General features: G+C 46.0%; 1 protein-coding gene across 1 annotated transcript in view; it reads right to left on the bottom strand.

The window, feature by feature from the left end:
- Nucleotides 1-3626: 3626 nt before the first annotated feature.
- GJC2 (gap junction protein gamma 2) overlaps nucleotides 3627-25590 on the bottom strand; it is a 46773-nt gene continuing 24809 nt past the window's right edge. The window contains exon 2 of the mRNA XM_043979143.1: nucleotides 3627-9426. Within this exon, the coding sequence (XP_043835078.1) occupies nucleotides 7979-9406 (1428 nt within the window). The 5' untranslated portion in view covers nucleotides 9407-9426 and the 3' untranslated portion in view covers nucleotides 3627-7978. The remainder of the gene's footprint in view (nucleotides 9427-25590) is intronic.

The following is a 25590-nucleotide window of genomic DNA, read 5'->3' as shown; positions in this document are numbered from 1 at the left end:
CATCCCTCCAACTGGAATGGAGAGAAGGCTGAAGCAGGTGGCATCAACAGTCAAGGCTGGAATTACCAACATGGTGATGAGATTAGAGGTGATGAGTTTAACCTGGGAGGGGCATCGTGTCCTTTGCCATCTATGCTTTCAGGTCATTGATAAGGATGTTGGTGAGTACAGACTCAACCATGGGGGCCTCTAGTAGAGACTGACATCCAGAACCACTTCAATCCACTCACTGACACTCTCGGGTTCCAGTCATTTAGCCATTCCCCAATCTACCTACCTGTACCATACTCCAGCCCCTATGTCTTCATTTTGTCTATAGGGTTTGAGTTTTCAAATCCAACGATTTCCAGCCCTTTGCCAACTTTCAAGTCACTGTTCACTGAGCTTTTGGTTTGGAGCCCAATCTGCAGCATAAAACTGGCCACCCAAATGACTTATTTTCAACCCCCTATTGTCATCTCCTCCTCCTCCTGTGTTTGCTTTTGAAATCTGGGCTGGGGGACAACTGAGGAGGAGGGATGGAAACCCAGCCGTTGGAGGGGACACAGGTCTCTGTAAGGCTGACTAGGGTTTTCCTGGAGCTGCTACCATGGGGCCTTTTTTTCCTGTTTTTCTCCTCTTAGTCACCAGTCCCACCCCCTCAGCCCAATCCTGGAGCCCAAAGGAGAGGAAAACTCCCTCCACTCTGGGGGTGTCTCCATTACCCCCCTCCCCACACACACCATGGCAGCAGTCTATGAAATATTTCTCCTATGAGCACAAGGAAAATTGGCTCAGTGGATGGAAATGAATTACAATGAATGTCTCACTCCCTTCTGATTGTGCTCTAATATCCAACTCTCCACCTTTCACCTCCTGCCTTTCCCTCTCCCCTGGCCTTAATCATCCTGGGACAGGTGTGAGATTTCCTAACTTGGAAAAGAAATTTGAAAGCAGCAGCCTCTCCCCAGACCCCAGGTCTGTGTTCTTCTGGGTTATTAGGGGATTCAAACTAGACAAGAGCCAGGCCATGTCTTTCTTTCTATAACATTCCTCGATTCCCCTCCCCAGCCTTCCCACTTCCTAAAGGAGCTGAAATCTCCTTCCTAACTGGGCCTTTGGTCTCAGGTTGCTGCATCCCTCACCTCTCTGCAGTGAGGCAGGACAGAGGTACAGTCCCAGACTGCTAAAGATCTTGAAAAACAACAGAAGTTGCTCCCAGAGTGAGAATGGATCAAGGCATGGAGGGCATGGTGGGAAAGGTATCTACAAAGGGTAATGCCCTGGACTTTTGGCCTCAGTAAAACCATCTTCACTTTCCTAGGTACCAGTTCTGCTGAAAACTCATCTAGGGATCCTTTGCTATGAGAGTCAGGGATTCACCTAAAGCTTTCACCAGTGACTGCACCTTCCCTATTCCAGGCCCTAAGCTTCCTGGGATCTTGAGGACCTGCTCATTTTCTTGGGCTATGAGCTCTGTTGAACTCAGACTTTATTCACTTTCCCTCCCTGTACTGGTGACTGCATCTGGATAAACATTTCTTCTCCTTGGTTGCTTACATTTGTTATCTGCTTTAGGGTCATAGGATTTAGAGCTCAAAGGGACTAGAGGAATCATATTTCTTCATTTAATCATGAAGGAATTATGGCTTAGATAGGCCAAGCAGCTTTGCCAAAGTTGCACAGGTAATACTAACAGTAGCTGTTGTGTGGATGGTACTGTAAGTTTGGCAAAGGTGTCTGTGTACATTGTCTCATTTAACCATCACAACAACATAATCGGGTTATGCTACAGATAGTATTATCCCCATTTTATAGAGCTGAGGTTCAAAGAGGTGAAATCACTCACCCATAACTTCAAACACTCAAGTGGATCCATGTTCTTGTGGATTCCCAACCATGCAGATTGCAATTATCCATGCCTAACTATCCTATGTGACTCTTGTTAATGTCTTCCCCCAAATTCACCACAGAGGTTCTACCCGACGTGCTGGAGGCCTTTCCTGAAGGTCACTCCATTCAGTCAGTGGAGCTAGACCAAGAGGGAAGTCAAAGAGAAGGTGACATGGGCAAGAGGCATTCTTTATCCATTTGGTCTTCCCTGCATGGATAGATAGGTCTTGGTCTGTGTGCCCATTGTCATGTAAATAATAGGTGTCAGAAGTGGGATTTGAGGGGCAGCTAGGTGGCACAGTAGATAAATCACTGGCCCTGCATTCAGGAGGACCTGAGTTCAAATCTGGCCTCAGATACTTGACATTACTAGCTGTGTGACCTTGGGCAAGTCACTTAACCCTCATTGCCCCACCCAAAAAAGAAGAAGGAGAAGAAGAAGAAGAAGAAGAAGAAGAAGAAGAAGAAGAAGAAGAAGAAGTGGTTACTCCTGATTCCAATTATAGAACTTAGTAGCAAAGCTGAGACATACATATATTAATAAACATTTTTTTGCACAAGACCCTAAATTGGTTTAGGATTAAAGATGGCCCTGGAGTTTGGATTAGGGTTAAGATTGGTGTTAGGCTAAGGTCTGGATTGGAACTAGGAATTTCAGTTGTGGTTGGCATTGGTGATAGGTTCATGCTGAGAAATAGTGGGTTAGGATTAGATAAGACCTAAATTCTCCACCCCCAACCCTCCTAGAACCTCTAGAAAACTACCTATTAGGATTCTGGGCCTGGATAGGTGAACCTTGGCCCTGACTGGTAAAAGAACAGAGGTGTTGAAATCACTTGAAAAGTTGCTACTGACAGGGCTATCCCACAGACCCATGCACACTCACTCCTGAAGGTGTTGGTACCCCAGCAAGTTGATTTTAGGGATCAGTTTATGACCAGGGTTAAAATTCAGTCTGTGGCCATGGAAGGGTGCAAATATTTAGAAGGAAATGAGTCTTCTCCTGTTTTGATCTTTTCTTCCTCTGTATTTTGTCCAGAGGAGGAGGAAGAAGGAGCTAGTTCAGGTCTGCCAGGCTGTGCCAGTGTTCCCCTAGAGAGGATAAACTTTCCTGACCTCTATTGAGCTCTGGTACCTTAATGGCCCATTGTCCCAATGGAGGACATAACTGAATAGAGCTAGAAGATAGGGAGGTTGGAGTGGGGGGAGATGGGAAGTCCATTTCTGCCTGGAATGTTTCTTTTCTTTTTTAAAGTATTTTTTAAAATTGGAAACTTAATAATACTCTGAAAAGACACAAATGTACATATAATGAACAAGGATTGAAATCCCAAATAAAACCCCTACAGTTTGAATGATCTTGATTTTGATACTTTGAGTCATAGGTTGCAATTCCTTAGGAAACCATCTTCATATATTGTGTTTTTTTAAATCTCCAGCTGGCCAAACCTTTCTTGACTTAGCCAGGCTGATCTCAGGACCATGAACCACAGACCACAGCCCTACCCCTATCCACCAGTCTACTGTCAGGATTCTGTTAGAGGCTTCCCAGCTTGATGGGACCAGTCAAAGCTTGTACTTAATTAATACAGCCTTTAAGAATCCAGAGCCACCTCCACACCACAAGGAGGCACCAAAGGAAGACTTTAGTGGAGATCAAAGTTTGATGAAAGGAAAAATAACCCAAAAGAATTTATTTGCTTTGGTTCCTTTATTGGTTGTGTTTCTTTTTTCTTTTTATTCTATGTATTTCTTTTTATTCTTTATTTTTCAATTAATAATTAACAAATATTTTCTCCCTACCATCACCCCAACTCTTTGAGAAAGAAAAAAAGAAAACTAAGGTCCTTGTAACAAATATGCATAGTCCAAGAGAAATTCTCACATTGGCTGTGACTTCTTTTCCATAAGAGGGTGATGGCTTCTTGAGAGGAGAGACTGTCTTGCTTCTGTATTTGTCCCGCCCCCCACACACACACACACTCCTCCTAGGGCCTAGCACAATGCCTCCAATGCCAAATAGAGCAATCAATCAATAGATTTTATTAGGTACACACTATGTGCCAGGCACTGTTGCTAAGTGCTAGGGATACAAAAAAAGGCAAAAGACAGTACCTGCCCTCAAGGAGCTTACAATCTAACGGTGGAGGGGAGAGTGTAATGCCTCTTCCATATCACATCCCTTCAAGAATTTGAAAACAATTATGTCGTTTATTTTCCAAGCTAAATACCTTCCACCAATTGGTTCCTTTAAACCAATCTTTGTCAAAGTAGGAAGGATCTCAACAATTAAGATCACACAGTTACTGAAGAAAATTGATCTGGAACATTGTTCAGTGAGTGAGATGACTGGAGAGCAGTTTCTAGGGTGACTTTTCAATTTCAGGAGAGTTAGATTAATAAGGAAGTTTATGGGGAGATGATCCTCCACTCTCATTTCCCCATCAATACCTTGTCCACCATGAATGAATTTAGAACACTTTATTGCTGTTATGACTTTTGAGATGTTTATGGTCAAAGTGTATGTTGTTCAAATTCCACTGTCTTTCCTATACATCGCTTTACATATGATTTCACATGGTTTATGTTTTAGTCATGGAATTTCAGAGTTAGAAGAGATCTTAAAGATCATATTGTTCATCTTCTATTTTTTATGCTATAAAAATATTCCATTGCCTTATTCTGCCAAAATTCATTAAGCCATTCCCCAGTCAATGGATATGTTGATTATTTCCAGTTTTTCAATATTCATCATAAAATCTTTATAAAAGTTTTTTGTGTATGATTTTCTTTTTTACAGATAACTAACTTTTTGTCACACCCACTTACTTAATGAGCTCTATGTGGGCAAGAACCTATGAGTTCTTTAATAAGGATTAGATATCTTTGTACCTTTTCCACTACAAAGACAGTGAACTCTGATAATGATGAATGAATGAGAATGATTGAATGACAGGGAATGAATGAATGACTAAATGAGTGAGCAAGTGAACCACACAATTTAGTACTACTTGGCTACATTCCATCTTGTTTTGTTATGTTTCATGACTGTGAGTTGCTTTCTCCACTAGACTATGAACATTAAAGGACAGTTGTTGTATCTTCTTTTCCTGTCAAGGTCTTGAACAATAAAGTCTAGTCTAGCTCTAGGCAAATAGGAGATAAGTGAAGTTTTATTGATGATTGACAAAAAATAAATACTTGATAGGCACACACAGGAGGTTGTAAACAAAAGTCAAGTTGTATTTTATTTATTTATTTATTTCTATTAGTATTTGAACCTGCACCTTCCATGGTAAAGTGGGGCTGACTGGGTGATGGCATGGGGAGAAAGGACCAAAGGGAGGGGCCCCCGGGTTCCCTGCCCCTGATTCCCATACCCCAAGACTCAGGGTTCTCAGCCCTATGCTGGCAGTCCCAGATGCAAAGGTCAGTTAGTTCAGGAGCAGAAACAGAACTCGGTGGCTAGCGTGTGGGCTGGCCCTGATGCTCATGGAGACTTCAAGTATTTCTCAAGGGGATGGAAAGCCAAGGGAGTTCGGGGTGGCGGAGGGAGGGGGGGAGAGAAGTCAAAGCTGTCCACAATGAATTAACCAGGGCCTTGAACAGGGCCTGAAACTCCACTTCATCCCTTCACTCCCCAAACCTAGTTTTCTGAGAGTCTGAATGACCTGGGAAGTCCCCTGAACCTGGAAGATATTGGCCTGGCAGCTGAGAAATCAGGCTGTGAAACCTAGGGTGGGAGATCTAGATTCTAGGGCAAGTCACTTCCCTCTTTGGGCCTCAGTTTCTTCCTTAGTAAAATGGTTGATCTCTAAGGTCCCCTCTAGCTCTGATGCTGTTACTAACTTGAACCCAGGTTCAGGGGAGCCCAGGCCAACCACTCATTTCTTTCCCTGCTCCTTGGCTCCTTCTACTTTCTGTTTCCTCACCTTCCTCCATCCTTTGAAAATGTCATTCCATGTCTTACCCCCATACTCACATAAGGCCTTGTTCTTAACTAGTCGTCAACTAATCCCCACCAGTATTAGCCAGTAAGTAATGTGTAACTTACATGTATGAAGTATCTTGCTGTCCAGAGGTACTTGTATTTCAACAGTGGTTTCTGGAAAACTAGGGAGCCTTTAATCCTCAAAGGAATAAAGTGATAATGGTGGAATTTCAGGCACTGTGACAGATAGTCAGAGGGAGTGCCCTTCAAATTGCACTGTACGGGCAACCCCCTCTCTTCTATTTATAGGGACAGCCCTGGGGAGAGGTTACTCTGAACATTACTTTGGCTTTATGTAGAAGCCACATGGGCTTTGAAAACAAAAGAGACCTGTTGGAGTTACTGCTGAAATTTCTTAGTTCCTGAGGGCTTCTAGAAGCCATCATCCCATCACCATTTTAATTTCTTTCTCTTTGACATAACTGTCTCCTCCCTCTCTCCCCTAGCCCGGATCCTGACTCCTGCTGGGGTCTCAGAGGAAGCAAGAGAGAGAACAAGGATGGTGTCTGGTGGGTCCTTAGCATACTCACCAACTCTTGTTCCCTGGACCACAGTAGGGATGAGAGTTGGGAGGCCACAGTGAATCTTGCTCTCCCCAAAGAGTGATGGCACTTGAGGTGTCTTGGTGCTTTGAAAGGAAACAGGGATGAGGATAGGGAAAGAACTACCTCTTCCCAGATGGGGAACCTTTGTAATTCCTTCCCCAGGGCTTCCCATGCTTAGACAGATTTCTAACACATGCTAGTCAGGGCAGGAATTACCTTTGCACAATTAATGGGACCGCAGATAGGCTGTACAAACACACTTGGTGAATAGATAAGGTCAATTATCAATTAGCTGCCCAATGGAAGGATGGCACCGGGAGTCCTAAAGTAGATAATCCCCACCACATAAATCTTTGGGATATGGTCTATGGTTCTTTTCAGATGGAAAGAGGAAAGGAGAAAGGGAAAGGGAAGGGATTCTTTATCTTTTTGGTTATCTGGCTCAGGTAAAGATTCAAATATGTCTGCCTTCCCTGACCACATGTCAAATAACAGAACCAAGGACAAAGAGAGAACACCCTGGGGTATCCTGCTGGTTCTGGGGATGATCTTCCTTCTACCCCAGCTCTTGCCATAAGGAAAATCAGAAGGTGACTGCGCGGTCACTGAATCCCAAAGTCACTAAATAATTCTTTCCCCATCCCCCCCCCCAAAAACACAGGACCCTGTAATGTTGAGCCAGAAAGGATTTTAGATAGCCTCTGTGGCCGAGCTGGAATCTAAACCCAGACTCCTGCCACTAAAGTTAGTGTGCTTTTCACTGCACCAGGGTGTCTCAGAAGCATATTTTCCATTCCCAAACTCAGGTTCCCTCATTAACGGTTTTACAGATCTGGCCAAAAGTCATTCCCAGTTAATTCTAACACCTAGAATCTTTTCCTCTTCCTCTCCCCCAGAGCACTGTTGACATGTAGAATTAGAGAAGGTTAGACCCAGCTCAGAGGCTAGCCCTTCTTTCCATTGGATGAGGGGTGGAGGGGTGGGGTCAAGTATCCTTTTACTAGACCACACTACCTGTTAAAGGGCTTCTGTTGCTATCTTTAGAAAAAGTGTTACATCTTCTAAAAGGATAGTGATGATAATGGGGTCAACTGAGCCTTCCATTTGAACTCCATTGCCTCACCTCAGAGCCTCGATTTTTGTTACTCCCCAGCTTTCCCACACCCTCAAAGCCCAAAGAGGGGAAGGCAGATTGAATTTCCACTCATGTGGCTTAAATCACAGAGTCACAGAAGGTTACAGCTAGTCCTGCTCCCTCGTTTTAAAGAGAAGGAAACTGAGGCTCAGACAAGGGAAATGATTTGCCCAGTCACACAGCTAGTAAGTAGGATAACCAGTATTCAAACCCAAATCTCCTGACTCCAAAACCAATTCTCTTTCCACAGCCCCACATTTCCTCCTTTCTTCTAAGTTTGGTGCTGATGTTCTCCTGGTAAAAGTTATAAAACCAAGTCCCACCTCGGGGTTAAATTTAAGGTGACTCCAGGGACACTTTGGGGGGAAGGGCTGAAGGTTGGGGGTTGTATGGAGGTTGGCTCTTGGCTGCCCCCTTCCCCCCATCTAAAGGTCTTCATATCCACACAGATGTCTTGCCATCTTTACTGCTAACGCTGCTGTCTTTCTCTGAGTTGGATTTGGCTTTGGCTCCTTGCCGTGCTTGGGCACCATCAGCATGGTTCTGCTCCACAATTGTGCCCGCTGAGGCGGGACTGTCAGTCCTTGAAGGTGGTAAGCCTACCTGGGTTGTATAAGCAGGGAATCCATTGCTCCTAACCCCATTGATAGGGTCCTGGGTCCCAGCACGATGGGTTCCTCGGAAGGCAGCAGCAAGATCCACTGGTGGTGGGTTCTCCTCTGAGCTAGGGCCCTGAAGCTCTTGGAGCTCCTGGAGGGCCCCATTGGCCAGGTTCTGCTCATGGGCCAGGAGTCCACTTGGCATGAGCTGCCCTGCTGCTGTCGCCCTCTCAGCCCTGACCACCAGGTTGTACTCAGGAGGGCAGGAGATGTTGCGAGTATACGGGTAGCCATGGGGTAATTGCCGAGGCAGGGGCGGGGGTGAAGGATAGCCCCCTGAACCTTGGTCCCGGCCCCCCACCCTGCGGCTCTTCATGGCATCCTGCAGGCTGCCCAGACCCAGGTGGGCCATCTCGCAGATATTAAGAATGAGGCAGAGACAGCTGACCACATACATCACCAGGAGGAAGATCGTCTTCTCCGTGGGCCGAGACACGAAGCAGTCAACGGTGTGAGGGCAGGGATCCCGGCTGCATCGGAAGAAAGCTTGTACCTCAAAGCCATATAGCAGGTACTGCCCCACCAGGAAGCAGATCTCAAAAGAGGTCCGAGCCAAGAGCTGCAGCACGTAGATCTTCATGAGCCCCTCCTCCTGGATCCTGCGCCTTCCGTCGTGCTTCTGTTTGGCAGGCCCGGCCTCCGGGGACCCCTTGCCCTTCTCTGCTGCCAGGGCCTCCTTCTCTTCTTCCTGCTCCCGGTCCTCCCTGCTCCCATCTCCAGCCTCCTCTTCTTCCCCCACACCGATCATGGGCTCCTCCTCTCCGCCATTCGGGGTGTCCGCCCAGCCCGGGTGGGGCGGAGGCAGCGGCGGCCTCCTTCTAGGGGGCCGCCTGCGGGACATGCGGCCGCCCTGCCGCCAGCGCCGGGCCCGGCGCCGCTCCTCCTCGGAGGCTCGGGCCAGCCGGTGGATGGCGTAGCCGAGGTACATGACGGAGGGCGTGGAGATGACGATGATCTGGAAGACCCAGAAGCGAACATGGGAGAGGGGGGCGAAGGCGTCGTAGCAGACGTTGTCGCAACCGGGCTGCCGCGTGTTGCAGGTGAATTTGCTCTGCTCGTCCGAGTAGATGGACTCCCCGCCCACTGCGGTCAGCACTATTCGGAAGACGATCAGCACCGTCAGCCAAACCTTGCCCACGAAGGTCGAGTGGTTATGGATCTCCTCCAGCAGCTTCGTCAGGAAGTTCCAGCTCATGTTGGTCATAAGGGCTGATCAGTCAGGACCTGTGGGTGGGAGATGGCAAAGGGAAGGCGTGAGAGCCAAGAATGAGAGAACCTGAGATGCGCAGAACCTCAGAGCCTGCACGGAGCCTTGAAGATCACGGTGTCCACACTCCTACACGGTGCGCAATGCCTTTCCGCAGTGCCTGACAAAGAGCCGGCTCTTAATAGATGTTGGTTAGATTGAGTTGACTTGGATAGGGTCCCCGCTTTCAAGCTGTGTAACTGAACTCTAAGCAAATCACTCCACCCGTCCCCCATGAGACTCAGTGTCCCCATCTGGAAAATGGAGATAATAATGTCCGCCCGATATACTTCACAAGGTCTTCGTGAGTGAACTGCTTTATAAACCTTAAAGTGCTCTAGAAATGTGATTTATAATAGCTTGCCTTATAAATAGCATTCCAGGGGCAGCTGGGTGGTGCAGTGGATAGAGCACTGGCCCTGGAGTCAGGAGGACCTGAGTTCAAATCCGGCCTCAGACACTTGACACTAGCTGTGTGATCCTGGGCAAGTCACTTAACCCCAATTGCCTCACCAACCCCACCACCCCCAACATAAATAGCATTCCAACCTCTGCCTGAGAACTTCTAGTGAGGGAGGCCCTCCTACCTCTGACACTCCCTGATTTGTTTGGAGATTCCTTCTGTCACACTATTTTTTTTTCAGTTCATTCTGTCCAGTGAGCTCCTTCCTCCATGTCAGAACATCAGTCTCCCACAGTCCTCTCTGTCTCTCCATCTGTTATAAGGAGGGCAGTGATGCTACCCACCCTTTCTATTCCATCCTTCCTAAACTCCAACCTTTGACTTCTCCCTCATCCCTTGTCCATCCCTTTTCCAGAGCAACACCCTGCCTTCCCCAGACTCTAATTTCACCCCACTCTCAATGTGTCCCCCTCCTATATCCTTGCTTTACTTTTCCTCTCCTTCCAAACTTGGGAGCCTCCAGAGCATCAGGGATCTCTCTACACCCCACAGAGATTCATGAGTGTCTCCTGGGAGGCTTATCCAAATGCCAGCCAGCTTCTCCCTTTGGGAATGATGGAAACTGGGACTGAGGAGAGCATTCTAGATCTTCCGGTCTTCTGGAGGCCCTAGGTAGGGAATTAAGGGTTATGAGGATTAAAGAGAATCAGGGTAGAGGCTTAGAGGCTAGAGGATGAGGAGTTAGAAGTTTCACCTTTTCAAAATTTGAATTGTAAATTATCATCAATAGATGGAAGCATCAAACCCCATGGCCCTGGGGAGTTGGAGCCATGAGCTGTCCAGTTGGGAGGCTGAGGGGTAAGGCTTCATGAGTCCCCAAATAGGCCTCTCCACTGAAAGAACTTAGATGTCCTTGATCCAGGGTCTCATTTGCCTCTGAGTCACAACAGGAGTCTCTTTCTTTCTGCCTCTGAGGGTAGGGAGAGGAGAGGCATAAGGGAGAACAGACCCAGGCATGATAGCCTTGTGCTGGATCTGAAACTAGAGGGTCTGACTTTGCCATTCAGTGAACAATGGGCAAGTCACACCCTCTAACTGGCCCTCACTTTCCTCCTCACTAAAATGTAGTTGGATCAGCTTGGCAAAGATGACAAAAGATAGAAAGGAAGATCATTTATTATACATCAATTATACATTAAATGATACATTATGTATAATTATCATATACTACATAATATATAAATATATTAACTTACATATTCTATATAAATTCTATATTATTGTATGTTAAAAATCACTAATTCTATCTGTCTTTGATCCAGGTATAGTACTACAAAGCATAAACTATAAGGACAAAGACAAAGGGAAAGGCAGATGCCACATATAACCCAATATTTATAGCAGCATTTTTATAGTAGCAAAGAACTGGAGAAGAAGGAAGGAAACAAGCATTAATTAATGTTTGTACTTCCTATGTGCCAGGCACTATGCTAAGGGCATTATAAATATCATCTTATTTGAGCCTCACAACGATTCTACTATTATTATCCCCAGTTGAGGAAACCGAGGCAGCCAGAGGTTAATTGACTTGTTCAGGGTCACATAGCTAATAAGTGTCTGAGGCTGTATTGGGATTCAAGTCCTCCCAACTCCAAGCCCAGTGCTCTATCCACTGAGCCACCTTAGTGTCCATTGACGGGAATGGCTAAGCCAGTTGTGGTATATTAATGTAATTGAGTATTATTGTCTCATAAGAAATGACAAACGGGAAGGATTATTTGAACTGATGCAGAGAGAAGCAAGCAGAACCAAGAAAACAATTTTCACAAAGACCATAATAATGTGGAGGAAAACAATTTTGAAAGACTTCAGAACTCTGATCAATGTAGTGACCAGTCATGGCTTCAGGGGACTTATGGCATTCAGAGAACTGAGGCATCTACAGAGTGCATTGGATTCAGTACTGGGCTTGGAGCCAAGAATACATGAGTTCAAATCTTTCTTTTGATACATATTACCTGTGTTACTCTCTGCAAGTCATTTAACCTCTCTTAGCCTCAGTTTCCTTGTCTTTAAATGTCCAGGTTGTGTACCAGATGGCCTCTAAGGTCTCTTCCAAATCTAAGTCTATGATCCCATGATGAAGCCCACTTCCCACGTTTAAGTAAAAAAAAGGGGGGGTATGTACAGATGAGGAATAAGGCCTTTATTTTCAGACATGGCTGATGTGCTGAATTTTTGTTGTTTAACAGTCCTAACTCCTTCCTTGCAAGGGAGACAGCGGGAATGAGGGAGTCCCTGGGGAAAGACTATGGTTTGTTTTTAATCACTAAACATTAAAAAAAAATAGAAAGTTGGGTTAGATGATCTCCAAGGAAACCCTTCTAATTCTAAAGCCTGTGCCCCCATGCCTCTCCTGCCCTTCCCCCAATCTTGAAGCAGGTCCAGCGCTGCGACGGTGTCTCCCACAGCACACCCACTCACTAGTCTTGAAAAGTTTCCTACTTCATCCCTGGCCCTGGTCCCTGTCTCGCCCTTTAGAGAGAAAGGTTCCTAGAGAAGAGGCAAGGATCCTAGGAGACCCTTGCACTCAATGTGCGTGCATGTGTGTGGGTGAGTCGGGGGAAACTTCGGGGCTGCCCTTCTCTCCGACATCCCTCCCCTTCTTTTCGGCTTCCCTCCGGCCAACTTCTCTGCCTTCTTCATCAGAAATTCAGAGAGGCGCAGGGACACAGGCTAATCCCCAAGAATATACATATACCGAGAGACACAAACAACGACTCCAAGTGACAGACGAGACCTAAGCTTACTTCTAACTCAGAGACACAGATAACCCACTTAGCCAGTCTCTCTCTGTCTCTTTGTCTCTCTCTCTGTCTCTGTCTCTCTGTGTCTCTTTGTCTCTCTCTCTCTCTCTCTGTCTCTCTCTGGGTCTCTTTGTCTCTCTGTCTCTGTCTGTCTGTCTGTCTGTCTGTCTCTCTCTCTCTCTCTGTGTCTCTTTGTCTCTCTGCCTCTCTGTCTCTGTCTGTCTGTCTCTCTCTTTCTGTCTTTTTCTCTGTCTGTCTCTCTCACACATACACACGAATTCTCATGCTCACTTGTAAAAGGGGAACGGGGGCCGTGAGCATCCCACAACAGAGGAGCAGTTGGAGTAAGGGGGGTCCCCAAGGGGGCGGGGGAGGGAGTGCGTGCTACTCACAGAGCCATGGTGCTCCTGGATCCCATTCCCGAGCCCCGCTCCCGCTAGGCTCTGAAGCCTCTTAGCTTGGCCCCGCCCAGCCAGCCCAGCCCTGCCCAACCCCAGGCACAGCTAGCCAAGGCTGTACACCCTTCCCCTAGTTCCCGGACTGGTCTCTCTGGCGGCTGTGGGGGGACCTCAGAGCTGAGGCTGTAGCAGAGTACAGGGCCGCGGGCCGGGCGGGGTCGGTAAGATCCGAGTTCTCATATGGGCTCTGCCACAAACTCGCAGCAGTCCCTCGGGCACATCCCCGCTCGGCGCCTCAGTTTTCCCATCTGTAAAACAAGAGGGCTGAACTTGATGGACCTCTATAATTGTATTCTTCTGAATCCTGGAAGGGGTCCCCTCAGCTCCAAGTCAGGTAGCTCTGCAAGAATGGAACTGGGGGAGGGGGGTAGCTAACTGGTGCAGTGGATAAAGCACCAGCCCTGGATTCAGGAGTACCTAAGTTCACATCCGACCTCAGACACCTGACACTTACTTGCTGTGTGACCCTGGGCAAGTCACTTAACCCTCATTGTCCTGCCAAAAAGACAAACAAACAAACAAAAAATATCACATGGACCAACACCACATTGATCAATACCATATTGATCAATATTCATACTGCATTGATTCAATACCTTGGCAAAGATCCCACCTCTCTCCTATAGTCTAGGCCTATATCTATATAGAGAAGCCTATAGGACACCCCTACCTAGGGGGCATCTCAGATGTAACATTGTCTAAAACTGAACTTATCCTCTTCCCAAAACAGGGCAACTTGGTGGAATGGGGGACCCCGGGAGGGGGATATAATGCTGGACTTTGAATCAATTCAAATCCTGCCTCAGACACTTATTAACTGTGTGACTTTGGTCAGGTAACAGCCTCATTTTCCTTACCTGTAAATGGGGATAATAAGGACACTTACTTCGTAGGTGATCAAATGAGATAATCTACATAAAATGCTCTGCAAACTTTAAAGAGCTGTACAAATATTAGCTATTTTTGTTTCTAGTGATTCAGGCTCAAAATCTCAGCTCCTTGGCTTTCTCTCTTTCACTCCCTAGTCAGCTCTGTAACATCTCTGAAACCCGTTGTTCCCTTTCCAGCTCCCCTATCTTAATTTCTTGCTTGAACAATTGTGACCCTTTTCTTCTTGAACTACTTATAATAATAGCTCCTTCTCAGGTTTTCCATTCTTTTTCCTTACTCCAATCCTTCCTACACATCCTGCCATATTAATTTTCCTAAAGCACATCCCTGATCATGTTGCTCCTCTGTTCAAGAGCTTTCAGTGGCTCCCCCCACCCCTTGCTGAATAGTTGATATTTATGTGGCACTCTGAGGTTTGCAAATCACTTCACAAGTATTATCTCACTTGAATCTCACAACAGCCCTGGGAGCTAGATTCTAAAGGTACTATTCTTACCTTTTTGTCGATAAGGAAACTGAGATGCAAAAAAGTTAAGTGGTGTGTTCAAGGTAAGTGTTTGCTGTGGAATTTGAACACAAGACTACCTGACTTTAGGACCAGCACTCTATGCTGTGCCAAGACTTCTAGAATTCAAGGTCTTCCATGATCTGGTGCCAACGTACCTTTCCAGATCCATCTTCTCCTTTTATTTATGTAACTATAGATTATAGACTTAGAATTTGGAAAGATGTTAGAGATAATCTAGTCCAACAACTTTATTTTTACAAAGAAGGAAACTGAGGCTCAGAGTACAGGAGGTGTCTTGCCCAAGGTCATGGAGCTTGTCGGTAGCAAAGCCAGATGTTTGAACCCCAATTTACCAATTCCTCTCCTACTACAAATAGCTGCCTACCCCAGGCAAACCAAAGCACTTGCATTCTCTGACCACAAGTCCCCTAAATAACAGCAACTCTCTTTTCTCCAGGGCTTTGCAGTCTATAAAAGGCTTTCCTCACCAGACCCTTGTGAGGCAGGGGGCAAAAGTGTTATTATCTTCTTCTTACAGATGAGGAAACCGAGGTCCGGGAAGGAAAAGTGATTCCTCTAAAGTCATCGGTCACTGAGTGAGCTCCGGCCACTCAAAAGATTGTGTGGGATGAGAGAGGAAGAAGCCATGTCTGAAGGAAGGTCTGATGTCTGTCTGTGTGTGCTGCCCATCTGTGTCACAATAAATGTCACAAGGGAAAATAATCAAAGGATGGAAGGAAAGTGATTCAGGTTTTGCTAGTTTGTTGAGAACCCCAGCCCAGGGCCACAGCTGACAATCCCCAAATTATGGTGTGTGTGTGTGTGTGTGTGTGTGTGTGTGTGTGTGTGTGTGTGTGTATTCCAGTGTGTTGTGGTGGGTGGAGGATGCACTTTCAAATAGTCCTGAGTCTTGGTTATGGCCAGATTTCCTGAGCCGTTCCTCCCCACTGGGACTAATGATTTTGGAGAAAAAAAAGGTTTCTCAATTTCTTGTTCTGGGTGAGGATCTGGGAGATTGGAGGATGGAGACGTCAGGGAGTAGGAAAATGTAGAATTCAGGGGAGGTGAGGGAGGCAATAAGGAACAATCCTTTCTTACGGATGGGGGGGGGGGGCTAGGTGATAAAACTCCCTTGTCTTACCAGAGGCTCCTAGAGGGCAGAGACTATCATCCTCCTCAAAATGGGGACTTCCCTGAGGAAGAGGACAGTATCTTCAGCCCCCTCCCCAGATTGGGGGCTCCTAGAAGGCAGAGCCGGAGATCTCCTTCCTCAGAGAGGATTAGGAGCCAGGAGATGGGATGGAAGTAGGGGCAGGAATTAGGGCTGGAGCTGGGGGCCCACCTAGACCCCAGTTGGGAGGATGCTGAGGGGCATACACACAATCATACACCAAAGCACGTAATCATACACACAATCTCAAGCACAAACGTGCTGAATACAAACATACACACATGACTCCCAAGGATACTGTGCTTTCCACACTCTGTCAGTCACACATAGATCACAAATAAAACATCACACAAGGACATACACAGGTACACACAGTGTTTCCCACACGCGCCTATCATCAGAGTTGCCAACATAGAGACCCCCAGAGGAACAGTTACACACAGATACAAGCCCAAAGGTCCAGCCCTTCCAACAGGTCCTGAAAGCCCCCTCCATCTCCTCCCTCTCCAAGTACCTGCTCCAGGATGGCTAAGTCAAGGAGAGGAGAGAAGAGAGAAGTCCAGGGCTGGCTGGAGAGATGGTGTTCTCGCTCTGCTGGATGGCTGAGAGGGGTGAGGGATGGACACATTTCCTGACCCTATTTATGTGCCCACATCCCTGCCCCGCCCCCTCTCTGCTCCCCTGCCTGAGGTCCTAGGGAAGGGGGAGGGCTAAGAGTAGTTCCTGGGGAAATGGTACCCTGACATCACCCCTCCTGAATCCTGGGGAGGTGGAAAGGACCTCAGAGAACATCTGTTTGGAAACCCCTCATTTTCTGAATGGAGAAACTGAGACCAAGAGAAGGGCATAAAAATAGATAATAAATAGCAGAGCCACATTTTTGATTGAGAATCCAGATTTTCCAATTTCAAATGAAATGCTTTATTCCCTCACTATACTATGACATTTCTTGGTGTCCATCCAAGACACATCGCAAGCAATCCCCAGGGATCCAGGACATCTGATTTCCTTGAAGTCCCATTAAATCCTAATGAATGCCAAAGGCCAGGTCAGGGCTCAAGGAGACCCAGAAATGTCCTTTCTCCTCCACCTGCATACACACTCCACCAATTTCCCCAAGATTTCAGGAGGGGCACCTAGCTCTTTTTAGAGAATTTATCAATTCTGGTAATCCACACCCTTCTCAACTAGAAAGTTCTTCCTCTGTTCTAACCTCCATCTGTCCAGCTACATTTAAAGATCAATTTCCTCTGGCCCCCAAGTCTGGAGACTATAAAAGACAATTGATCACAGGCTCAAAAAGGGACCATTTGGCAGTTCTCCCCAGGAACAGTCCCCCAGCCTAAACAATCAGATTCTGAGAACGGGGAGGGATCACAGCCTCAGAGATCTAGAGCTGGAAGGGATCACTCAGTCTGACCCTTTTATTTTACAGATGAGGAAACAGAATCTCAGAGGTTAAGTGACTTGCCCAAGGCCATAGAGCCAGGATTCAAAATCAGGTCCCATGACTCCAACTTCATCACTCTGCATTGCACCAAAATACCTCCAGTATCTCAGGGCACAGAACATGGGATGTCAGAGTTGGGAGGGCCATTAGACCCTTAGAATTGAGAGTTGGGGGGCAGCTAGGTGGCACAGTGGATAGAGCACTGGCCCTGGATTCAGAAGAACCTGAGTTCAAATTCGACCTCAGACACTTAACACTTACTAGCTGTGTGACCCTGGGCAAGTCACTTAACCTCAATTGCCTCACCAAAAACAAAAACAAAAACAAATAATTGAGGGTTGGGAGAAACCCCAAACAAAGATTCAAAGTTTTCATTGTACAGAGGAGGAAGCAAAGATACAGAGATGGCATAGTGATTTCCCTAAGAAGACCCAGAGTCAGACTTGGAACCCAAGTCTCTTTTCAACAGGAATCAGTTCAACAGGAATCTTCTGGGTCATTATCCCTTGTTCCTTCTTCCACTTATCTCAACTTTCCCAACTCTAAATTCCAGACTCAGAAATATGTCTGCCTCCAAAAGCAGGAGATGGAGCATTGGTTCACCCCATTTTCCAAGTTTGTTTGTTTGTTTGTTGTTGTTTTGGGGGCAATGAGGGTTAAGTGACTTGCCCAGGGTTACACAGTTAGTGTCAAGTGTCTGAGGCTGAATTTGAACTCAGGTCTTCCTGAATCCAGGGCAGGTGCTTTAGGCACTGCACCACCCAGCTGCCCCCTCCCCCATTTTCCATGTTTGCTGGAGCCAACCCCAGAAAGACAGACCATGGGGCCCGGACTCTGACTGTACTCTCCCAAAATGTGGGCAAGAGGTCTCCCTTCCCCCAACCCAGGATCCTTCAACACTATCAAGGGCTGGGGAAGGGAGGAGAAAGCTAATAAGTTCCATTTCTATTGTATTTTAAGATTTACAAGGTGCTTTCCTCTAACAAGCCATGGGTGAGGTGGAGCAAGGAGTATCATTCCCATTTTAGAGATATGAAAACTAAGGCTCAGATAGACTAGTAAGAGGTCACATACTACAGAGTAATTGGGACTTAAAATGCAGGCCTTCTGACTCTAAGAACCTTTCCCCTTACATCAAATTGCTTTCCTTTTCTGTTTCTTTTTCTCCCCCCCCCCCTTTTTTTTGCAGGGCAATGAGAGTTTAGTGACTTGCCCAGGGTCACACAGCTAGTAAGTGTCAAGTGTCTGAGGCTGGGTTTGAACTCAGGTCCTCCTGAATCCAGGACAGTGCTTTATCCACTACACCACCTAGCTGCCCTCATATTTTATATCATATCAAATTGTTTTTCAAGATCAGTAACACCAGTCAGTAACTCTTCCTCTTGAATGGAGTCTTCTTCCCTACACCCTCCTTGCTATCCCCTCTTTCAAGGTACAAGTAGGGGAAGGAAGAGATGTGGTTCCTATTCTTGGATAACCCACAGATTCAGTCAAGTCAACAAACACTTACAAGTATACCTCATTTTATTGCACTTTGCTTTATTTCACTTTGCAGATATTATGGTTTAAAAAAACAAAATTGAAGGTTTGTGGCAACCCTGCATCAAGCAAGTCTATCAGTGCCCAACACTATGTGCTCACATCATGTCTCTGTGTCAGATTTTGATAATTCCTGCAATATTTTAAGCTTTTTCATTATTATTTTATCTGTTATGGTGATCTGTGATCAGTGATCTTTGATATTGCTATTATCATTGTTTTGGGGCACCATGAACCATGCCCACAAAAATGGTGAACTTAATTGATAAATGTGTGTCTTCTGACTGTTTGCTGTCTCTCTCCCTCTCCTGGGGCCTCCCTATTCCCTGAGAGAAAACAATATTGAAAATAGGCCAGTTGATAACCCTACAATGGCCTCTAAGTGTTCAAATGAAAGGAAGAATCCATCAATGTGGTAAACTTCAATAGCCTCCACCCTGATCAGCCAGAAGCCATCAATGTCCATGTAATATAGGTGGGGTTTTTTTTGTTTGTTTGTTTTTTTGCAGGGCAATGAGGGTTAAGTGACTTGCCCAGGGTCACACAGCTAGTAAGTATCAAATGTCTGAGACTGGATTTGAACTCAGGTCCTCCTGAATCCAGGGCCGGTGCTTTATCCACTGCGCCACCTAGCTGCCCCCCAGAAGCCATCAATGTCAAGGCAAGACCCTCCACCAAAAGAAAGATCATGACTTGCTAAAGGCTCGGATGATGGTCAGTATTTTTTGGCAGTAAAATATTTTAAAATATTTTTTTAGACACAATACCATTCATTGAGTCACTGAGACTATCCCAAGGTGAGTCAAGTGGTAAAGTTTGGACTCAAAGCCAGGTCTTCTCATTTCAAAACTGATGCTCTCCCTAATACATCACAGCAGTCTCATTTGCTTAATTAATATCTGTTGAACAAAATTGAATAGACCTCTTTCAAAATCCCCTCCACCATAGCTCAATCACAGAGCAGGGGTCAGAAAGTGGGGGTGGAGCGCACTTTTAAAGCAGATCCTGAGGGGCAGCTAGGTGGTATAGTGGATAAAGCACCAGCCCTGGATTCAGGAGGACCTGAGTTCAAATCTGGCCTCAGACACTTGACACTTATTAGCTGTGTGACCCTGGGCAAGTCACTTGACCCTCATTGCTCAAAAAAAAGAAAAAAAACCACTGGTCTTCACCCAAATGATGAATGGAGCACTAATGGTGGAATTTCAGGCACCGTGACAGGCCACTGAGAGAGAGTGGAGGGGGGGCTGAGGGTGGAGGGGTATATATTTGCCTTTCCGTTCCCCTCATTCTCAGCACCTGGGCTAACCAGTGTCCGGCCAATCCCATTTGTCAAACTCACTGGCCTTAATGGATGGGAAATCTGGCCCTTCTCTCGACCCTCTCAGCTGTTGTTTGGCCCTTGGATCATTCATAGCCCTGGGTCTTCCCTGTAGGCAGCCAATTCTATTCCACAGCCCTAAAGATTCTAGAACCAAGCTGTGTAAACACCTCTAGCTGGGCTGGGGCGGAAAGGGACCTGCCCCAACATCCCTGGCCCAGGGTAGTGGTCCCCACCCTCACCCAACACACAATGCTGGGAGAGATTTTATGAATGAGCAGGGCCCAGACTTAGCCTCTCCCTCCCTTTTCCCCTCCCCCTGCCAACCCTATCTCCTGTTCTCCCTTCACATTGGGTGAGAGCCAGATCTCTCACAGATACCCCCTCCCTGCTTGCCCTCCTTCTCATTCCTGTCCCAGTAACAAAGATGACAATAAGGGCAGAGTGACCACTGGGTAGGGCATGGGGCGAACAACAGGGGAAGAGGGGATCAACCAGAGATGAGGTTAGTAACAGAAACAGTTCAATTTACATTAATGACAATAATCATAATAATGTACACTTCAATAGCTCAGAGGTTTATAAAGTGCTTTTTCTTCCCAAGATCCCCCGTGGAGCAAGTAATATGAGTATTGGAGCCTCCCCATTTTACAAACAGGTAAACTGAGTTTCACAGAAGGCAAGTGAGACTGACCCCCAGAATAGGGGACCTTAATCTTTGTTGTATCCTGGTTCCCTCTGGCAGTATAGTGAAGTCTATTCAAAATATTGTTCTTAAATGCATAAAATAAAATACAAAGGAAACCAAATTTATTGAAATACACTTCTTCCATTTTTTTTTTTGTGAGGCAATTGGGGTTAAGCGACTTGCCTAGGGTCACACAGTAAGTGTTAAGTGTCTGAGGCTGGATTTGAACTCAGGTCCTCCTGACTCCAGGGCTGGTGCTCTATCCACTGCGCCACCTAGCTGCCCCTGAAATATACTTCTTTTTTTTTTTTTTTTTTTTTTTTTTTTGGTGAGGCAATTGGGGTTAAGTGACTTGCCCAGGGTCCCACAGCTAGTAAGTGTCAAGCGTCTGAGGCCGGATTTGAACTCAGGTCCTCCTGATTCCAGGGCCGGTGCTCTATCCACTGCGCCACCTAGCTGCCCCTGAAATATACTTCTTAAAGTATATATCTTTTAAAGCTCATGGACCCCAGGGGAAGAACCCTTGCATACAGCATATATTGTCTACTTTCCTTACCTTCCTTTACACACAGGGCTCAAAACTCTCATTATTTCATATGGGAATCAAATTCTTTCCAAGAGATCAACTTGTTCTCAGGCCAAGCAAGGAGCACATTAAAGACATGACCAGAGCAAGAATGACTTGAGTTCCAGACTCAGCCTATAGCTAAACTCAGGCTCCTAGCAATCCAATCCAAGTCACCAAGCACCGATGAAGTAAGTGCCTACTGTGAGCAAGCCATGTGTGATAGAGAAGTAGACAAAAGACAAAATGAAAATCAGCCTGGTCCTTAAGGGGCTTACCTTTTAGGAGAAGGTGCCCAGTGACAGGCTCCTAGACAGGGGACCAACCTGGATATAACAGAGCCAGTAATAACAATAGCTCCCCCTTCTATATTAATTTCAGATATACATGACCATCAGCTGGGTCATTATACCCCAAGAAGCACGGCATCTTTTCATCAGACATGCAGCTGAAACCTCCTATGTGTATTGGGTCCTCAAGTGTATGTATGTGTGTACATGTATATACATGCATGCATGCATACATCAATACACTCGTGCATACATACACACATACATATATTGACATACCTGAAACTATTGGATACTTATACAAGTAGTGTACTGTTTATTCCATTCTGGGCCTCATCTTTTGGGGAAGACATTGATAAGCTGGAATGTATCCAGATCAAGGAACCTAGGATGGTGGAAGAGGCTGAGGTCATGCCATATGAATATCAGTTAAAATAACTGGAGCTAGGAACGTTTAACCTGGAGAAGAGAAGACTGGGAGTGGGGCAGGCTGGGAACAGGAAGATGGTTTCTATCTCCAAGTATTTGATGGGTCACTACATGGGAAAAGGGAGAGATTCCTCTGGTTTGGCCCCAGAATATAGAACTAGGAATAAGGGGTAGAAATTGCAAAAAAGGCAAATTTGGATTTGAGTCAGGGAAAAGCTTCCTAACAATGAAGAGTTTCCCAAAAGTGGATTGGGCTCCCTTAAGTGGGTTCTTTCTTTTTGGAGGAATTCAAGAAAAGGTTCAGGTGACCACTTGTTGAGGCAGCTGGTGGCTCAGAGGCACCTGGTGATTCAGTGGATAGAGCACTGGAGTCAGGAAAATTTGAGTTCAAATCCAGCCTCAGGGGCAGCTAGGTGGTGCAGTGGATATAGCACCGGCCCTGGAGTCAGGAGGACCTGAGTTCAAATCCAGCCTCAGACACTTAACACTTACTAACTGTGTGACCCTGGGCAAGTCACTTAACCCCAATTGCCTCACTAAAAAAAAAAAAAATCCAGCCTCAGACACTTCCTAGCTGTGTAACCTTGGGTAAGTCACTTAACCTTTGATTGCCTAACAAAACGGATCTACTGGAGAAGGAAATGGCAAACTACTCCAGTATCTTTGGCAAGAAAACCCCAAATGGGGTCACAAAGGGTCAGACACTACTGAAACAATTGAACAACAAGACCATTTGTTGGGTGTATTGTTGTGAGGAGCCTCATTCACTTATGGGATGGATCGGATAGCTGCCTCCAACTTTGAGACTCTGCAAAGAAAAGGTATAATCACATGTGAAGCGATGTGGTTTCTACTGATCTTGTCCTGGGACCTCAGTCTGCAGTAGACAGGACTCTGCAAGGACAGAGAGAGGAGAAGAAAATGTCCCTAGGAAGCTCTTGGTCATGGAACCACCAAGTTCCAGAGGGCATCTCTTCAGTGTGGAGTAGTGGGAGGGGCGCTGAACCTGGAGTTAGCAAGATTGGAACTACCTCTCCTTGGACCCTCCTCCACATCACAACCCATCAGCTACTTGAAGGAAAAGCTTAGGTCTCCCTTGAATCTTCTCTTCTCCAGGCTGACCAGTTTGAATCCTGAATTTGAGCCTGGTAGAGTTAGCTAGTCACCTCCCCAACCTGAATGTGCTTCTGCTTCTGATTGTCCTTCCTGAATTGTGGCAGCCTGAAGGAACACCACACTGCAGACAGAGCCTAACCAGAGCCAAGGACCCCAGAACTCTTCACTCTGAGTCCTTGAAATTCAGCTTCTACCTTAAGGATGCATCTCTTACATTAGGATCCCATTGATGGCTGGCAGGGGAGGGGCATGGATGGACAAAGAGGCCAATGGGCAGAGGCTTCAGAATAGGACTGCCTTCCATGACCTTACAGGCTCAGGGAAAGCTCATTCTGGTCCTCCAATCTCTCCTGCTTCCTCCCTGAGGCCTGAACCCCTTTCTCAAGGGCCCAGTCTTCCAATTGTCCAGTTAGAGGGGAGAAGCAGCTTGCTGTGCTGGAAGGACTATTGAATCTGGAATCAGGAGACTTGAGTATGAGTACCTGCTATTTAATTTGCTAGGTAGGTGACCTTGGATAAGTCCCTCATTTGCTCTGAACTTTGGTTTCTTCCTTTGTAAAATAAAGGAATTAGTCTAAATCATACTTATACTGGTTAGACCCCCTTCTAGTTCTGATATTCTATAGTGTGGCATAACAAATAATATGCTGGCATGGCAGCCACAGAGGCTTGGGTTAAAATCCCACCTTTGTTAGGTTGCTAGCTATCTGACCCTGAACAAGTAGAATAATGGCTCTGAGCCTCAATTTCCTCACCTGTAACATGGGTATAATAATATGTCACAGGGTTGTTTCGAGGTTCAAGCAAGATAACATATATCCCATAAAGTACTTTACAAATCTTAAAGTGCTACATAAATGTGACCTATCATCATCATCATTAATATCCCATTTATAAAATTCAATTCAGCAAGTGTCTATTAAGCACTTATTATGTTTCAGGCACTGTACTAGGCATTGGAGATGCAAAGACAAAGATGAAAATAGTCCTAGCTCCCTAGGAGCTTACATTCGGATCGGGGTGGGGTGGGATGAGGAAGGGAGTAAAGTAAGAGGGGCTTTTGTTTCCTATTCTGAGCTGAGATACTGGTTGGAAATCTTTGAAAAGATATGTTGCTTTTACCCATGTGTCAATGGACTGTGGAATCAATCAATCAACATTTATTAAGTGCCTAATATATGTCAGGCATTATGCTAAGAACTGGGGATACAAAAAAAGGCAAAAGCCAGTCCCTGCCTTTAAGGAGCTTACAATCTAATGGAGGAGAGACAACATGCAAACAAATAATATACAAAGCAAGCTACATACTGGTTGCATAAGAAATAATTAACAGAGGAAAAGCACTAGAATTAAGAAGGTGTGGGAAAGGCTCTCTGTAGAAGGTGAGATTTTAGCTGGGATTTAAAGGAAGTCAGAGGGAAGGCAGAGAAGGAGGGAGAGCATTCCAGGAATGGGGGATAGCCAGAGAAAATGCCCAGAATCAAGAGATGGAGTGTCTTATTCATGGAACAGCCAGGAGGCCAGGGCTGAACAAAACGTGCTCCGTGTGTGTGTGTATGTGTATGTATGTGTGTACAAAGAAATATTACTGGCATCAGAAGAAACTAAAGATATGAAAGCTTCCCAGAATCATAGAAAAACTTAAGTGATGCAGGATAAAGAGAGAATAACCAAGACATTATCCGTGTATACACTGTGGAGAGAACTGTGTAGCTAAAGTCATCACAGAAACAAAAACCCAGAATAATACAGAGAAGACAAAAATCCAGCTTCTGTGTGAAGACCCCTCCCCCTAAGGAGGAAGTGCTCACTACCTGTTCAAGTCTCCCCTTCGCCCCTGGGACAATGCGGATTCTTAGGAAATGTTTCTTACCGACAAGCTGGAATCTGCCTCGCTGCCATCTAAGTTCTGCTTTTATCAGCCAAACAAAACAAAGCTAATCCCTCTTTCATGTGACAAGCCATTGAAGAGACTGATCCCGTCCCGCCCCCCCCCCCATGTTTTCTCCTCTTGGAGAAACAAGACACATACACAAGAAAAGGGGGGAAAAAACCAACAGGAGAACAATACCCAGCAGTGTGAAAGCCTGGTGCCAAAGTGTGGGTGGCACGGTGAGTAAGTGCCCTCTGAGGAGGAAGGATTGTTAGGGGATAGAGGGATCAGGGGAGGCGCGTCCTGAAGAAGATGAGACTCCCTTGGGTTATCAAGGATGGAGATGATTGAAAGCCAAAGACTCGGACTGGGACATGTAGACAAACCATCCTGGCTAGGGAAGAATATATAATTGGGTAGGAGGTGATGAAACTAGAAAGTTTATTCAGGCTGGATTGGGGAGGGCTTTGAACGCCAGGCTGAGGATTGCAGGTTTTAGCCTTTAGGCAATGGGGAGCCATTGAAAGTTTCTGAGCAGAGTAATGATGTACTCAGAGTGGGAACAATATGACAATTATTTGGACATCATATGCAGGAGGATTTAAAGGGGAAAGGGCTAGAGTTAGTTCTTAG

Source organism: Dromiciops gliroides, chromosome 1 (genome assembly GCF_019393635.1).
Source record: "Dromiciops gliroides isolate mDroGli1 chromosome 1, mDroGli1.pri, whole genome shotgun sequence".
Taxonomy (NCBI): Eukaryota; Metazoa; Chordata; class Mammalia; order Microbiotheria; family Microbiotheriidae; genus Dromiciops; species Dromiciops gliroides.
This window is presented reverse-complemented; position numbering and strand designations above follow the sequence as displayed.